Source organism: Epinephelus fuscoguttatus, linkage group LG4, assembly GCF_011397635.1.
Source record: "Epinephelus fuscoguttatus linkage group LG4, E.fuscoguttatus.final_Chr_v1".
NCBI classification, from domain to species: domain Eukaryota; kingdom Metazoa; phylum Chordata; class Actinopteri; order Perciformes; family Serranidae; genus Epinephelus; species Epinephelus fuscoguttatus.
In genome coordinates, this window is record NC_064755.1 from 30,799,085 (window position 1) to 30,816,640 (window position 17,556).

At 38.5% G+C, this 17,556-nt stretch overlaps 1 protein-coding gene, 1 long non-coding RNA gene and 1 other non-coding gene across 4 annotated transcripts; 2 read left to right on the forward strand and 1 right to left on the reverse strand.

Annotated features, from left to right (window-relative positions):
- Positions 1-9,451, forward strand: LOC125886883 (uncharacterized). Of its 2 annotated transcripts, none has more exons than XR_007449097.1 (3): positions 1-299; positions 2,382-2,433; positions 9,316-9,451. It is a non-coding gene; the product is annotated as an uncharacterized LOC125886883 (long non-coding RNA). The 2 variants fall into 2 exon arrangements; XR_007449098.1 differs by lacking the exon at positions 1-299 and adding an exon at positions 515-1,162.
- On the forward strand, positions 922-1,010 carry trnay-gua (transfer RNA tyrosine (anticodon GUA)). The gene is given in 2 exon segments: positions 922-958; positions 975-1,010. It is a non-coding gene; the product is annotated as a tRNA-Tyr (tRNA).
- hal (histidine ammonia-lyase) lies at positions 5,201-14,158 on the reverse strand. The gene is made up of 20 exons (XM_049573240.1): positions 13,705-14,158; positions 13,442-13,502; positions 13,002-13,029; positions 12,847-12,921; positions 12,685-12,757; positions 12,492-12,558; positions 12,368-12,405; positions 12,113-12,238; positions 11,830-11,969; positions 11,594-11,641; positions 9,529-9,676; positions 9,330-9,425; positions 8,860-8,918; positions 8,180-8,260; positions 7,769-7,834; positions 7,513-7,678; positions 7,139-7,273; positions 6,123-6,231; positions 5,927-5,996; positions 5,201-5,792 (listed from the first exon to the last, which is right to left on the reverse strand). The coding sequence occupies exons 1-20, from the start codon at positions 13,949-13,951 to the stop codon at positions 5,661-5,663; spliced, it is 1,965 nt and encodes a 654-aa protein (XP_049429197.1). The 5' UTR covers positions 13,952-14,158; the 3' UTR covers positions 5,201-5,660.
- Between the last annotated feature and the right edge of the window lie 3,398 nt (positions 14,159-17,556).

Consider the following 17,556-nt stretch of genomic DNA (forward strand, 5'->3'; position numbering starts at 1 on the left):
CCCAAATTATGTTATTAGGCATCAATGGTGTGTGGTTCTTAGGTTGGGCCTCAGTATGCGCTGATCCTCTGCTGGTTTGTATCACAGCAACAGGAGAGCAGAACCTGTCTTGTGTGATGAAAAGGTCGATGGTTCGATCCCAAGACCAGCAGGAAACACTGAACTGGCAAAAGGGAAAAAGAGACCCATCCATGATAACACCTGAGGTGCAGTTTGAACAAGCCCGTGAATCCCCAACTTCTCCTTAGTGCAACAGGTTTCATGACATCTACCTTCAATCTGTGTACAGGAAAGCAAAGGTAACGTACGTTTAACGTTTCTGCGTATAGTTTCCCCATCTTTAACTATGTATTTATTACTTTTTAAAAACAAGGGTGGGTGAAATGTGCCATCTAGTGTGTATTTCAAACACTTTTTTCTTTATTTTTGTGGGAAAAGAAGGGGCGGGCAGTTCTTTTTTTTTTTTTTACCGTAAACAGAAACTTAAAGCAACTTAGCTAACGTTAACGTCAATTAACAGGTATGCTAGCGTAGCGGTGGCCTTCGCGTTCACTTGAGCTACAAACACCAACGGCTAACTTTAGCTTAGTCTGTTTTTCACTGGACTTAGACCAATTTAAGGGTTTTGTTTGAACCTAAAGCAACAGACAGTGAGTTTCAACAGAGTTTCAGTCGACGCAGCTTGAACTTTACTTTCACGAAAAGCTAAATCACTTAAACGTTAGCTAGCTAGCGAGCTAACATTCGCTGATTGAGGTGAGCGTGCGACCGCACTTTGGTCATGTTAGCGGTTAGCTTTTTTTTTTTTTTTTAAGCTTTGTTAAGAAGCTAACGTTATTAGGTTAAAGATTATTTGACAATATGGTGAAATATTGGTGTTTGGGCTTTAAATTCAGTGCCCTCTCAATAGCACACAGCGTCCCTTCGATAGCTCAGTTGGTAGAGCGGAGGACTGTAGTGGCTTGACAGCTGAAATCCTTAGGTCGCTGGTTCGAATCCGGCTCGAAGGAGACACCTTTTTCCTACCGTCAACCACTTTTCTTTAGTGCCATCCAACCGACAACACACGTACTGTTGTTTCAAATTGTAGCGTTAGTACTTTCTCCTCGCTGCGTTTTCCTATGCCAACAACGGCATTTCTGGACTTGAAAGTGATTTTTATGTGAGTACCCACACATTTATGAGACTGTAATGCTAATGTGGTGTCTATATAAACTCTGAATGTTAGGAATTTGTTTAAGGTCATTACTTAAAAAGTATCTTGTGTCATTAGGTTTGTTAAGTGTTCCTGCAAACATTTATGACCCTTTATAGGATTAATGGTTTGCTTATACTTACTGGATGAAGGAATGGATGTTTTCATACAATCACAGACTTGTTATACCTGGTGTAACTTACAATATTTACATTAGGGTGCATAAATGTTGACTCATAAAACTTCTACATGGGCCTAACCTAACCGCAGTGTTGTTGGAAAGGGTGTACACAGGTTTTCTTCATGTAAAATGCTGCTGCAGAGCCTTTTTCACCCCGACCAGAATACAGTTCTTTTCTTTCACTTGAGTTTGGTGTGGTGATGATAGAAAAATGCACATGTAATAACAGTAAGTAGTAGACAGAGTGAATATGGAAAAACCGACAAATACTGTTGAAACTGCATTTATTTTACCTGTTACCTGTTTTGTAAATGGATTAGCGTTTTTAAAATGAACTTCTTTAAACAAAAAAAGGGAAACATTTGGAGGCCTTTGTTATTTTTAGAATGTTATGCAATGGTTTTACAGCTCCAGCCCACCTGTGATCAAATCAAACTGTATGTGGCCTATTAACTCAAATGAGTTTGACACCCCTGGTTTACAGCATACCCACCTATCAGCCAAAAATCCATTTGAATACATAGGAGAGTATACCATCGTCCGAGGTAACCTACCCATGTACCGACTACTACTACACCACCACAACTGTAGTAAATAATGCTAGTAATGTTTTTTGGTGTTACCAGTAACACAGATTTCTCTTTGCTTATTCAGGAAGCACTGGACTTCAATGCTATGTGATTGTGCATCGTATATAAACACACTTTTGACGTTCATTCAATGATAAGCATTTGCAAAGTCAAGTTATTGCAGAGAACAGAATTCAGCCGTTTAGTTTGACACTTTATTAAGACAAGGATGAGATTTCAATTACTCAATTTAACTTTTTCAGTTAGTCTAAGCACACAGTGACAAAGTCTTTTTTGCAAGGTTCAGGTATCTCTGTGCACAGCAGATTTCTGCCCCTTGTGCTAACATCTGTAAGGAGTTGTTTGTGTAACCTTTGAATTTGTTGACCAATGCTGTCTTTGGATGTCTGTTACATACCACTTTTATCTTCTTCAGGTTTTTCATCACAGCACCTCAAGGTGGCAGAGTGGCCTCTCAGCCTGGACAGGTAGGTGCTGTTTAACTGGACTGGGAAGCTTGTGTTAATCCTACTTCCCTAAGGTTCAGCGTACAGAGAACAAAAGCAGTGTGAATGTGAACCCAATAACACATCCCTCTCTCTGTTTACGCTGAGCATGTTTGTGATTTAGGTGTGCTTGTTTAAGAAAAACAGATGCCCGCCTTGTGATCAGAGACTGATAGTTTTCTTTTGGTTGTCTCTTATTAGTTTTATTCATTTATGAACATTTGCTTTATTTGACCATTACATTACAAACAGGTCCACAGAAAATCAGTAAACATTTTGATAATGATTCATCAGTCATTTTTTAAGCAAAAGTACAAAACGTTTGTTGGTTCCAGAATCTCAAATGTGAAGATTTGTATTCATTACTGTGTCATACAAGATGGTAGACTGAATTTCTTTGAATTTTTTCAGTTATTTATGGCATTTTATAGACAAAACAGTTAATTTAGAAATGTATCTGCAGATTACTGCTGACTCACTGCAACTACACCTGATGCTCTACTTAAAATTTGCAACTTATGAGGTAAACAGTGTCATAACGTATAGTCATACGTAACCTTATTTTCTAAATCCCCCAAAACTCTTCTTGGACTTTGGCCAGACATCATCACGAACTTCAGGTCAAATCAATTGACAGATAAACGTACTGTTATACAATAGCTCACTTACATTAAATATGGATTTCTGAACTTACTGTGCTTTTGACTTCACCATTAAAGGGTTTTGTTTGCTTTTCTTTTCATGTAGCTGTGTGGTGTTTTATATTCTACTCTGTAATACTTTTTTACAGGTTTCCTGTAATTTAAAAAGTGATGATCATGTGTTACGGAGGTTGCCCAGTGGTTGTAGTCATAATTTTTATTTAAGTAAAAGTAGCAAGGTTAAAGACCAACATTCAAACTTTCACTCAGGAAAAAATACAAAAGTTACTTTAAGTTTTACAGTAAAAATATTTGTAGGAGTGAATTATACCTTTTCAGAGTTATTATATATTTGGAGCTTCAACACGTTTGTTAGAGGTAGTGGAGGTGGAGCACATTATAACTACTTTATACACTGTTGCATAGATTAAGCTATAGTAGAGTATTGCATTTTATAGATCATGTTTTGTTCACAGAATCTAAATCTGCATAGTTATTAAAGCTGTCGGATAAATTTAGTGGAGTAAAAAATACAATAGATTTGAGTGGAAGTAGCATTAAATCGAAATATAACTAGTGACTAGTTATAAACTAGAGGTTGACTGATGGGGCTTATGAAGTATTACGAATACCTATACGTGCTGATACACACCTCAATCAACTGTAGTAAGGACTCAGTATGTTATAACAGTCCATGCAGTATCATAAGTTATTGTATGTGTTAAGTAAAGTGAAGTATGTATTGATGCATCTATGGTTCATCATAATGTTACATTGTTGGTGTATTATAAAGTGTGATGCACTCTCACTTCTAACGACAGTGTGTCATGAGTCAAAGAGTTTTTAGTCACAGAGTAAGATTTTTTAAAGACTGGGGGTCTTGCAGGATTTCTATTGGCTAGATTATTAGCTTCAAAAAGAAATAAAGTGGACAGGAATTGCTGCAGCCCCTGAAATCCCTAGTAAGTAACCACATCTACGGCGGTTAGCTCGCTAACTATAGCATATTTATACATACAGGGGGATTTTCAGGGCTGTAGCAGTTTTCCCCTTTTTCCTTCTCCACTCTATCATTGCACAAATGGGAGGGCATGTCAAACAAGAGTGGAGAGTGAAAGAAGTAGACAGAAATTGCTGCAGCCCCTGAAATCCCCAGTAAGTATGCCAGATGCTATAGCTAGCTAGCTAACCACCGTAGGGGCAACTTGCAAGTTTAAGTAAGCTACTGGAATGTTTGTTAGAGGCCTATGAGCTAACTATGTTTCAGCTGAACCCTGCTAGCTTAAAGAATTACTTCATGTAAACGTTTATATTACTGAAAACAGAAATCTTCAGCTTAAGTGTACAGGTAGCTCGTGTGCTATTGCAGACATTCCAGTAGCTAACATTAGGTTACAAGCAATCTTGTCTGTCCACTTTTTTTCTTTTTGAGGCTAACAATCTTGTAATAGTGACTCTGCAAGATGCCCAGTTTTTTTTTGTGAACTTGAGAAAAACTCTCTGACTCATGACATGACATGTCTGAAGATGTGAAAGCGTGTCAGACTTCAATCTTTTAATATTTTTTCAAAGTATTCTAGTGTATGATAGACATGAGTCACTTATGAAGCAGCATAGATTCTTTTAAAATGAAAATGCATTACACTTTACAATGAAACAGTGAAACATTATAATGAAGCATAGATTATTATTGACACGTCAATATGTACGTCACTTTACTTAACACGTACAGTGATAACTTATGATAGTACATGGACTGTTTTAACATTCTATGAGTCCTTAATACAATTAATTGCTTAAGTGTGTATAGGTTAGTTCAAGTATTCATAATGCATTGTAAGCCCCATCAGCCAACCCCTAGTTTATATCTAGTCAAGAGCATCCATAAGACACTTGACACTGTATGTATTATAAGTTACATCTATAATGTTTTCTGACTGTTGATAAAGTGCATCAGGAAGTGTTTTGTGGAAGTATTTTGTGTGTTTATGAGTGCAGTCATAGAGCATTATAAATGCATTTTAATTCACCATGAATGGCCTTGTAATGCATTAGCTTTAATACTTTTATTGCTTTTTTTTTTTGTTGTTGTCAAAGATGGAAAAATACAGATGGAAATCATTAAAGATTTATTATAGTTACGCCAGAGAAAAAAACATTAAATCATAGCTTGTGTTCAGTCATTAAAAACTATTTGTTATGAAAATGGTACAGCAGCTGAGGTAGACATGTGGCAATAAAAACTAAATTAGGCACATATTTTAAAAGGAAAACAAACGTTTAGATAAATACAACTCTACTGCGCCGTGATGCAGAGCAAGCTGTATGCAGGTTCAACACTAATAATTACAAGAGCAATACCAATTATTAAGTTACCAAGATTTCATCAGGGAATAAAAATGTCCTGAATCAAAGTATGAATTTAGTCTACATGAGTCAAAACAACATCAAATCAGTCTGTGATCTTCAATCAGAAATGTTGGGGGGTTTCATTTAAATCCACAAAAGTTGCAATAAGTGACTCTTTGAATTATAGTTAATGCAAAGTAACAAAGGTTGGACATGTTTTCACTCAAGGCGAACACGCTTCCTCGGTGATGCTGGAGACTCCAGAGAGAAGGCAGTAGGAGAGACGGGACGGGACTCAGGGATGTACTCTGTCTGATACTTGTCGATGTAAGGTTTGGCCACATTCCACACCTGAGTTGAAAATATAAACTTGTTACTTAAAATTGTATCATCCCTCTTCATCCCTGTGGAGCTTATGTACAAATAGATACAACACATCCGCAGTAAGAAGTAACATTTATTCCTCCATAAGATTTGTCACTTACCTTCTGGTCTAGTAAAAGACGGTGAACAGCTTCAATGTCTGGAGACATGAATCTGTCTTTAATCCAAGGTCTGTTAAAGGCAGAATAGTTGAGAGTTTGAGAGTAAGAAGTGGAACAATGGATAAATATTAACTATCGCGTTCATCATTTCAGTGGACTGAAAATTGTGAACCTTGCCCACATCTGTTTGACTTACTTGACCACACTGCGCACAAGTTCATAGACCTTCTCCAATGGAGTGGTGGTACGAAGTGGGCGGAGGAACTCAATACCCTGACAGGCTGCCAGCAGCTCTATAGCAAGAACTGATCACAGAAAACTTCCATTAGATTTGAAAAAATGCAATCACTTTGACTTAATTTGCTAAAAGGATCGTATCTTTTTAATCAGTAGGTTAGTCCTCTTTTTAGTAAGAATTATTTCAGTCACAAAGTTAAAACATTACATGTGGCATCACTACTTTTGGCTTGTTAAATGACAGTCCTGAGTTTGCAATAAGGGTGCAGCACTGCATACTGAACATATTTGAGTGTATTATAGTGTGTGAGGGACTGGACCAAATCTTAATACGACTTGACAGCAAATAATGTAGCATTATCAAATCACAAATGGTGCTTTAGAAAGGCTTCAACACTCCTTTGGATTCAGTCATAAATTTTCTAAGCTATGTGTTCCTCAAGGAGAGATTGTGGAGCCCATTGAAGATGCTTCACTCCATCCAATTCTTGAATTAGTTTTGCAATAATTGTAATAACTTTACGTAAATCCAGGGGGAATGCTACATGTCCATGTAGAGTAGCCACTGGACCCAACAAAACTCACAGTACCTTTTCAATGCAATTAAAGATAGTACAAGTTTCAACGGTGAGAATAAAACATTGTTGGTTGAAAGCCCTTTGTACTCTAAATTTAGCTAGAGAATTATTGAGTTAGTCATGTGGGGTTTTTTGCCTGTAGTTTTATGGTTAACCACTATATCCACTTGGAAAGCTTTGATTTATAACCATGCAAATGTTTGCTGAAGCACTTTTATCCACTGTCGGTGTTCACTGGCATGATTTTCAACACTGTTACCTTTGCACTTTTTGTGACTGAAGCACCAGCTTCAGTCACTTGCTTTTTATAGCTTATTTAAACTGAGGGGGTTATCAGATCTTTTTTAAAAACTGCTGATGCTAATGGCCATTGAGCTTTATACAAGTGAACTATAACCTTGCTCCACATGCTCCACGACTCTCAGGGCCTTCCTGGCAGCCCAGCCTCCCATGGACACATGGTCCTCTGTGGCAGCACTGGTGGACAAAGAGTCCACAGACGACGGATGACACAAAACTTTATTCTCTGAAACTAGATGGTACAAAAATGAAGATAAGAGTTAAAGTTCATGATAAGACACTGAGTAAAAAGGGACATAAATACATATAAATATAATAATCAAATGTTTTACTTGTTTTAATCTATGTTAAAAATATTCTACCTGAAATTCACTATTCAATATTAAAACCTATTTAATTCCCACAACAAAAAAATCTACTTCATTCAATATAAATATAACAACAACATTTAATTCAGGTGCTGATATTAACCCAAGGCAGCAGCTGTGCAATGAGCAATCATGAAGCCTGAGTTGAGTCCGCCCTCATTGACGAGGAAGGCAGGCAGCTCACTCAGAGACGGGTTACACAACCTTTCGATCCTCCTCTCACTGATAGAGGCCAGCTCGTGGACTGCAATGGCTAAAAAGTCCAGAGCCTAAAAGAAAGGGAAGAGTGATGATAGAGTGGAGAACAAAAACTACAACAAATACCAGCAAGATGTTTTATGAGTCACAAACCTACGTACCTTAGCTGGGTATTCACCGTGGAAATTCCCACCTGAAATGGTCTCCCCTCTTTCTGCAAATACCATCTGGTTCATCTGTTAAGAAAAATAAATCACCTGATTCCAGTAAAATCCAGGATATAATTGTGGCAGAACCTAGAATCTGTAGCTAAACCAGTGTGCAGTTTTTGAGTGCAGAGACAACAGAGGCATACTTAGGTTACTTTTAATGCTTTTATTGAGGTTTGCGAATTAAGCTTCAAATGTCTGTTCAATAGTGACTCATCTGATTAAATTAGTCCTTTTTATATTGAATGAACTTTCTTTGATGAATATAATTCATAAATTAAGCTAATCCAATAAGGGAATAAAGAAATCAAACTATTCAGACTATTTGTGTAGTCTTCTCATCTTTATGCAGAGGAAGGATACAGGATTGTCAGTGGCACTGTTGATTTCTGTGTTGATGATGTTCTGGACAAACTTTATCGTGTCATTGGTAACTCCATGAACCTGTGTACGGAAACAAAAAAGGTATACTCAGAAATAACTGAAAAAAACTTTCAGCACAGTCCTACCCATTGTCATTCATTTTCTGTAACCACTTATCCTGTTAGGGGTCACGAGGGGGCTGGAGCCTATCCCAGCTAACTTTGGGCAAGAGGCAGGGTACACCCTGGACAGGTCACCAGACTATTACAGGGCTGTCGCATAGAGACAGACAGCCATTCACACTCACACCTACGGACAATTTAGAGTCACCAGTTAACCTAGAAAACCCAAGATGACATGGGAGAACTTGAAAACTCCACACAGAAGGGCTCTCCCACTGCGGGGTTTGAACCCTACCCCGGGTTTGACTCAGGAACCCTCTTGCTGTGAGGCAATAATGCTAACCACTGCATCGCCTTGCCATCACAGTCTTACTCAAATTCCAAAAATCTGACTGCTGTGCCTCAGGACAATCACTCATATCAGATCTAGCCCAAGAAAATCCACCACACTTCTTTTTCCAAATTAAAAGTGTAAGAATGGAGGGTGTACAGACTTTAAAGTCCTGAGGGTGAAACTTGTGATTTTGGTCTGTATAAATAAACTTGACTTGAGGTTACCTGAGGACAGCATCGCATGGTGTAGGCATCCTGGACTCTGTCACAGAACCGGTGGCTCTCTGGAAAAACATACCAACACCAGATGACACACATTAAGTGCAACATGTTTAAGGGAGAAATGCAGGCGTAATGTTACCAAAGGCTATACTTTATTAATCCATCTGGGGAGATACACCCACTGCATCTGAACCACTCTAACTATTTATGAGCTGCGGGCAGCCACAGCGCTCCAGTTCTGAAACCAGTACCTTGATCAAGTGGTAAAAATATTCCTGTATGTGTTTTGGTTGGGAGGAAATACCCACAAATATGGCGGTACTGTAAAGCTCTATAACCCATATGTTTGAACGCAGGACACACTTCTTACTGTGAACGGTGCTACCCAGATGTTAGCTGTATGATAACTTTGTTTGATTATTACATAATGGTGTGTTACTTGTCTGTTTCACAATATAGGCCTGTCTTCTGACCTGCAATCTGGGACGAATGGTGATCCGAGTCTAGCAGCGAGCGGAAGCGTAGGGCCACCTCTATCTGTCCTGGGTGGGGCCGCAGCGTGTGGATGTCTGCAGGAGGAGACCAGAAAATGAGGATGGATGAAACAGATGCAGAACCTTGAAGTCTGAGGTAAATATTTCCATGTAGTTTTGTGATTTTGCTGCTGCTCACCACTATCAAAGGCCTTGGTGGTCCCCTTCAGCACCTCCAGGGTCAGAGCAGCAATGATGTCTGCCTGCCGAGCAATCGCCTGGGCTCGCTCCACGGCCTCCGCCCCAAGAGAGGTGATCATCTGGGTCCCATTTATCAGCGCAAGACCCTGTGAGGGAAAGAGAGTGAGAGGGACATATTTTCCACTCTCAGAAGCCCCAGGGAGGATACAATGCAGTGTGCACAATACTGTGGGTTATAATAGTAAATAAAAACACTGTTATTGTTCTTTGAAGGCCTAAACTTATACAGATATTTTTGAAAACGGTATAATTCCCTCAACGTTTTGGCCTTTCGTCTTCATGCAAATTGAATTTTAGGTCATTAAAACTGATTTTTTTTTAAAAAAAAATTTGACTGAGTTGCAGATTTTTCAAAACTCTAGTTACTGTTTATCTGTTTGGGAAACATCATCACCTCTGTGTGCACGTCAGCTGCTTTGTGTAATGAGTTTGCAACAGAAATGATAACAGTAGACTACTTATATTGTTTATGTTTTGTCTGCACTGCTCGGTCCACTGACTACTTTACACTTTAACTTAGTACTGCTGCAACACTTCATGGATGAACGGAGCCGTCTGCTGCACCCAGTGTTATGTGGTCTGTCAGAAATGACAGTTTTGGAGCAGGCCCGGTCAATCCAGCAGATGGTGGTACACCTTCTAGAGTGGGATTGCTGTTGATGAGGAGTGGAAGGAAAAGTTTCACATGACCAGAGCATCACTCGTATCGTTGAGCAAGTTTCTCTGTCTTTATATCAAAGGGAACGGTAATGAGATATCCAGTCGTCATTTTAACATGGGAAACATTAACTTGTGCAGTTAACTATCTTCACAACAACAGTTAACTGGAGAAGATGGCTAACGCCAGCGAGCATTTAGAGTTGTTTTTGCTTCATAGTGTGTACTAGTAATCAAGTATTCTATTGATTATTCTGGTGATTAATCGAGTAATCGGATAAGAAATACTGTGTGTTGTCATTAAATTACTTTAGCTTTACTTAAGGGCAATAGTAATTTATAAAAGAGAAAATAATAAGAGTGAGAGAGATGAGAGAAATAAGCAACAATTGCAAAATGCTTTAATTGCTAAAACATTTGTTTGCAGTGTGCACTTTAACAGTTATGTGAGATCAAATGATGCATCTGCTGTCTGTAAAGACTTAAACCAGTTGCATACAGCATTTTATTTTCCACATGTTGCAATTTTCTCTAGCAAAACCTAGCTAAAACACATGATACATCACCAGGTAACATTAGCCACCGCATTGATTTCTGTTATTAATCAGCCATTATAAAGCCATAATACACGTAAGTTCTTTACATGCGTTATGAATCTCAGCTAGCAATCACTGACTGAGGTTAAATGCAATTAAACGTGACGTTAACGTTACCTTGTGCCAGGTCCGCCTGGCAAACTCAGTTCATACACTGGATGTTTTCTACTTAGATGTTGTAGCATTGCACTTGTGCTATTATGGTATGCTAACTCCGCTTTACAATACACACTGAACTTTTTTCTGTTTGTTTTAACTTGTAATGATCTCACAGTCTTGACACTTTCAGTTGTTTTCTCTGGCGTGTCTCCTCTTTTTGTCTTTGGCTCTGTTCTTGTCCCTCTTCCTCCATCGTTTTTCAATCCGCGCTTCACATCCACGTTACAGCTGCGTAGGCTATCAAAAGCGAAAGTAACAGAGGACTGTTACAGTACAGTGAGCTGTGTAGTTGCACTGGTTTTAACGAAGCCTCAAGGCTTTTTAGTAATCAAAATATTCAAGTTACTGGAGGAATCGTTTCAGCACTAGTGTGTACAGAGATATTTTGTATAACAAAGGTCGTGTGGAGAGATTTTTTTTTTCTTAATAGAGAGAGAAAATATCTGTTCCTAAAAATATCTATACATGTAGACAGAGCCTAAATTCTTTACCTCAAGACAAAGCACAATGCATCCCCAGTGAAGCCTGGGTCACGTTCTTTAGTGCAAGCAAATCAAATATGAGGGGTCATGGCTGGTTTTTAAACATTACCTCTTTGGGCTTTAGTGATATTGGCTTCAGTCCGTGGGCCTCGAGGACCTGGCCAGAGATGAAAGGGGACAAAACATGTAGAAGGTCAAGGTTCATCGAAAAACAAACATGTTTTCCTATTGGACCTTGTGACCTGTGACTCTTAGAAGCAAAAAATAAATCTCCTGCAGCAGTGAGCAAGTTATTGTTGTATAACCATGGAAAAAATCACTATGAAGAAAGCTATAAGATCTTACATATTTGGCATCTGCCCACCCGCTCTTAGGAGACCACATTTTCCCCTCGCCCATCAGCCCCAGGGCCAGGTGAGAAAGGGGTGCCAGGTCTCCGCTAGCACCCACTGTTCCCTTCTCTGGGACAAAGGAGAGGCAGGAAGCTGCAGGGGCAGAGTGCGTTAGACATGAAAATTAGTCAGGTGACTGTCCGCTTTCCCAACACTGATCCCTAAAGGAAGTTATCAGCAGTCAACAGCAGCCGATATCCAAGGTCAGATAAGGTAAAGTGAGGCTGGTGGCTCACCATTGAAGGCCTGGATCATGGCATGAAGAGTTTCCAGAGAAATCCCGCTGTGCCCTTTGGCCAGAACATTGATCCTCAGAGCGAGCAGCATGCGGGTCCTTTCTGGGCTGAGCGGGTTTCCCACACCTACACACCACAGCATAACATTGATGGCGCTGATACGAATTAAACCTAAAACACTTTGTCAGGAGTGCTCATTATCTTGAAATCTGAAATTCTAGACGCGTAATAGAGCTTTACGGAGAGCTTTATTACCTGCTGAGTGTGACCGCACCAAGTTCTCCTGCAGCTCCCTGTGAAACAAGAACATATCAGCACATAGAAACAGCTCATTCTCCAACAGCAGATGTAGTGGTATACAGTGAAATATCGTCTTTACTTGAGCTTGCTGACAGGAATCACTGTTCGGGCAAATTTGCCAAAACCTGTAGTGATTCCATAGACGACTGTGGGAACAGACAGAGAGAGATGCAGAGAACTTAATACATGGCATGATTTATTTCTGTAATACGTTTGCAGTAGCTGGTTAATATCAGTGCATTTAAGGTCTTTGTGCTTAAATGTATCCTAACCTTTGTTTTCTTTGACAATGGTGTCCAAAAGCTCTCTGGATTGCACAACTTTGTTCTCTGCCTCCTGAGTCAGCTGAAAATGTTGGTAAAGACAAGAGATCATCTTCAGTCAAAGTTTGCACAGAGCAGCCGTGACAACAAACGCAATTTGTCGATCATTACCTTTATCTTGTAGAGTCCCCTTCCTAAGTTGACCAGATCTGTCGTCGTCAGGCTGTTGCCATCCAGGGAAATGTACTGCACAGGGAGAGAGCTGTGTTACACAGAAGTAATCATTGAATAGGTTTTAAATTTTAACAGAATGGGTAAAGACTCACTTCACCAGGTTCTTTGTATGCTGCTGTGCTATTTCACACAGTTTAATTAAGGATAACATTAAACAACATACAGTGGTGCCCTTTACTGGATTATTTTGTAACAGAAATTATATATATTTTAAAAACGTGATTAAATATATGACTTAGATTAATATTGTTCTTTCAAAAGCAGTTATTGAACAAAGGAATACTTTGCACATCTATTTCCAAACAGGTGTGTTGGAGAGGGACGAGCAGAACACAGCTCAGTGTGCTTGATGACGAGTGAGTCACTGAAATGTTGCAGCATTAAAATCATTATTTTTTCAAGTTAGACAAAAGTAATTGTCGCCCACGATTTGATTTAAAAACTGATTTGATAAATAGTATTAAGTGCCAACTACAGCACCCAAGTACCCTCTATAATGAATATGACAAATACTCATCAAGTGAAAGGATACAGGTGAGAAACTCCAGGCTCATACGGGATGAAGTCAGGAGACATGGTGTCGCCTTCAATGGCTGTAAGTGCAGGATAATAAAACACATTGTTCACGTCTTATTAATCACATTTAATGTCTCAGATCGTCGGTACATAACTAACCATGCGCAATTACGCACAGCTACTGGTTATACTGCCCCCAAATGTGATGCACAATAAGATGATTGCAATAAAATAAATAAACAGAGCATTTCTTAAATTTTAAAAACATATGGTCTTTACCGAGCTCCACAAAGTCATTATCCTCCAGGACATCCTCGACAGTGTCATCCGCATCCAGTAAACCCAAACCCTGACACCTGCGCACCACAAACCGAGTGTCCTTTAACGCCTTGATGCCGCCGTTATCTGGTTTGTTCTTCATGTAACGTTTAAGAGCTTCGAGTCCAAGCCATTGGATGGTGTTGCTGGTATCCCGGCAGGGCACTGCCAGCCACTCATCTCGGATGTGCACCGTGAAACAAGGCATTGACTTAACTTGACTTGAGCGGGACTCTGGTGCAGTGAGAGCTGCTCACCTCTCCCCAGGGTACCACCTTCGGTCGTCTTAAGTTCAGCCGCCAATCAGACGCACCGTTGGGAGCCACGCCTCGTCGGTGTGACACCTCTGGGGGGCCACTGACCGCCGCAGGTTAGTGATACAAGTGTTTGGACACATTGACCCAGATGCGTCATAAGTGGATGCGTTCAGGGAACCAAACTTTTATGGGTACTAGCTGACAAAAAGTGCAACAGCTAAACTAATTACTGCTCACAACAAAATCAGTTGAGTCTTATTCTCAAAGTGACTTACTAAAAATGTAATCACAAATTAATCTGAAAATAAATGATAGAGAACGTATGTCACCACTGATGCCTTCACTTGCTGTCAGACGTTTTGAGTGCATGTAAATTCAAGTGGATGGATATGAACACAGCTCAGTTTGTTGATTCAACACATTGTTAAATTGTAGAGGTGCAACAATTTATTATTTTTTACTGTAAATATTAAGTGCATCAACATCCCACCGTCCACCCACAGTTACATTTAATCAGATTTAAAATAAAAATTAAAATAAAACAATGTATATCCAAAAAATAACTTAAATAATTCAGGTAATACTTTAATAAATGTGTCCTTACACAAAGGCACTCAAAAAATGGCATTTAGTTACAATGCTTTATAAGATGTTTTCAGTAATTTCTTTATGGGTCCAATATTTCCCATTATTTTGTTCTGCAGAATGGAGCTCACAAAAAGTATCTAAAAGTCAAAAGGCTTCTGCAGTGTGTTTTGTCAGTGTAAGTCAATTCAAACATTCAAACACCAGTGTGATTGAAGACTTACATGTCTTAATAAAACCTGAGCAGATCCCACTTCATATATAAGCAGAAATAATAACAAGTATTAGCCTGCGTGACCTTAACCACTAGCTACCATCCAGTGTGGGGTCCCTCAAGGCTCAATTCTTGGACCATTATTATTTCTTATTTGTGTTAACGATTTGGCTACTGTATCTAAAGACATTTTACCTGTTCTTTTTGAAGATGATACTAATTTAGTGATGTCAAACAGAAATTTTGATTGTCTTATGAGTGAGGCAGATAGGGGTCTCAAAGAATTTTCAAATTGGTTTAAAATAAACAAATTGTCTTTGAATGTAAAAAAAAACAAACAAATTTCATGATCTTCAGCAGTAAGAGAAAATATAACATACAAATTGCATCCTTAAATATAGATGGAAATCAGGTTAAGCATGTTGTGAAGTTTTTAGGAGTTCTAGTTGATGACCAACTCCATAAGAAAATGCATATTAATTACATTTATACAAAGGCTATGAAATCCCTTGGTATAATTAAGAAAATTTGTTATTTCTTAAACAAGTCTTGTTTGCTGATCTTGTATTATAGTCTTATTTTTCCATATATTAGTTACTGTAACATTGTATGGGGTTCAAACTATTACACTAGTCTTAAGAGGATCTACATGTTACAAAAAAGATTTGTCAGAAGTGCCACTTTTTCAAATGCATTTGTTCCGTCTTTGCCACTATTTCACAAACTTAAGGTCTTAACAATTTATGACATAAACACAATTCAAATTTGTACTTTTGTTTCTAAAACCAGATTTAGGAGAGATCTTTTGCCTGAGTGTTTTGAGAATTATTTCACACTGAATTCTGACGTTCATCAATATAGTACCCGGCAAGCCAATTATATACATCTGCCTAAGAATCTCACCACAAGGGGTCAGTTTTTGCTGAAGTGTCGTGGTGCAGAGCTGTGGAATTATCGTCAACACTTGGTAAACATCTCTTCATCTCAATATTTAAAAATAATTTAAAACAATTTCTGGTTTCTTTATATTCAAAATGAACTATAAAATTGTTTAGATGCAGGATAAACTTTGCATTTGACTATGGTGCTTTGATGATCTTTTGAATGCAGATTAGTGTCACACCTTCAGTGGTACATTTGATTAGTATTTGTTCCTGTTCTCGATTTTGTTTGTTTCTGATAAATATACAAAACACACACACACACACACACACACACATACACACATACACACAGCATTGATTAGGGACTTTATTAGATGGCCTACTGTATGTTTCTTTTCTACTTTATATTCTATTATTGGTACTATATTGTATCTTATTGATTATTTTATAGGCAATTTTAAATCTCTGTCTTTTTGTTTTATTGAATATTTAGGTGAGATAACTTATAACCCTTTAAGGAGTTTTTCATCTCAGTTGCACAATCTGTTTTTTTTTTTGTTGTGGTTGTTGTTGATGTTTTTATACCAATTGTTTTAATACTGTGCAAATAAATAATACGAAAAAATCACAAGTCCCAAATCACTCTCTCAGATTAGATTCATTTTGCTTTGTCAGATTTTTGTGAAACGCTTCTTGCATCACAGAGTTAACACTAAAAAACTAAACAAAGAAAACTTACAAAACAGCCAATGTCATCACACCCCTCCTCTTCCACCTTTTGACCTGCACAGGCTCAAAGAGCCCATACTCTGATTTAACAAACTGACGGACTGAGGAGCAAAAGAGTTTATCTGTTCAGTCCAAACAAACAATAACTCTTACATGGCAAAAGCAGATAGTCACAAATTAAATTAGGGATCTGAGGCAGTACTATCAAATTTTTAAAAATCTTTCTGCTATTATGTGACCATGTCTTAAGTGACCTTTGGGGACAAGTGGTCAAAAGTGCACACCATGTATTTGCAACATCACCGCTTCAAGCTGAGGACCTTTCTTGCACGTCACCCCTCTGTGCTCTTACTATTTATCCCTAACATCAAATAAAGGCAAATGCCTCATAAATGAACTTCAAATATAAATGTAACCATCTCAAAGCTCTGCCCTAAATAGTTTAACATCTTATGGTCCAATCACAGTGCTTCTGTCCTACCTTTAAAGGGATAGTGCACCCACAAATGAAAATTCAACCATTATCTACTCACCCATATACCAAGGGAGGCTCAGGTGAAGTTTCAGAGTCCTCACAACACTTGCAGAGATCCCAGGGGAGAGGGGGTAGCAACACAACTCCACCTAATGCATGTTTACAGCGCCCCAGATTCAAACATCCAAAAAAAACACATAATTGAAACCACAAAATATCTCCATACTGCTCGTCCGTAGTGACCCAAGTGTCCTGAAGCCCCGACATAAAAAGTTGTACCCCCTTTCTCCTGGGATCTCCGCGTTGTGAGGTGAGGACTGTAAAACTTCACCTGAGCCTCCCTTGGTAGTAGATAATAGCTGAATTGTATATGTAGCGAAGTATTTTTACAATGTAGTACTGCTACTTTTACTTAAGCATATTTTAATGATAATACTTTTGTACTTTTGAGTATTTTTACTTGAGTTTTTTTTTTTTTTTTTTTTTTTTTTAGATTTTTTTTAATGCAGAACTTTAAGTTGTTACAGAATATTTTTAAATTGTAGTATTGGTACTTTAGCGAAAGCTGTAAATACTTTTTTCACCACTGCCGACAATGAGCAAGATTATGACGAGCCCTAAAAACCACGTGACTTATGATCACAGATGGAAGTGTTGTAACTACCGAGG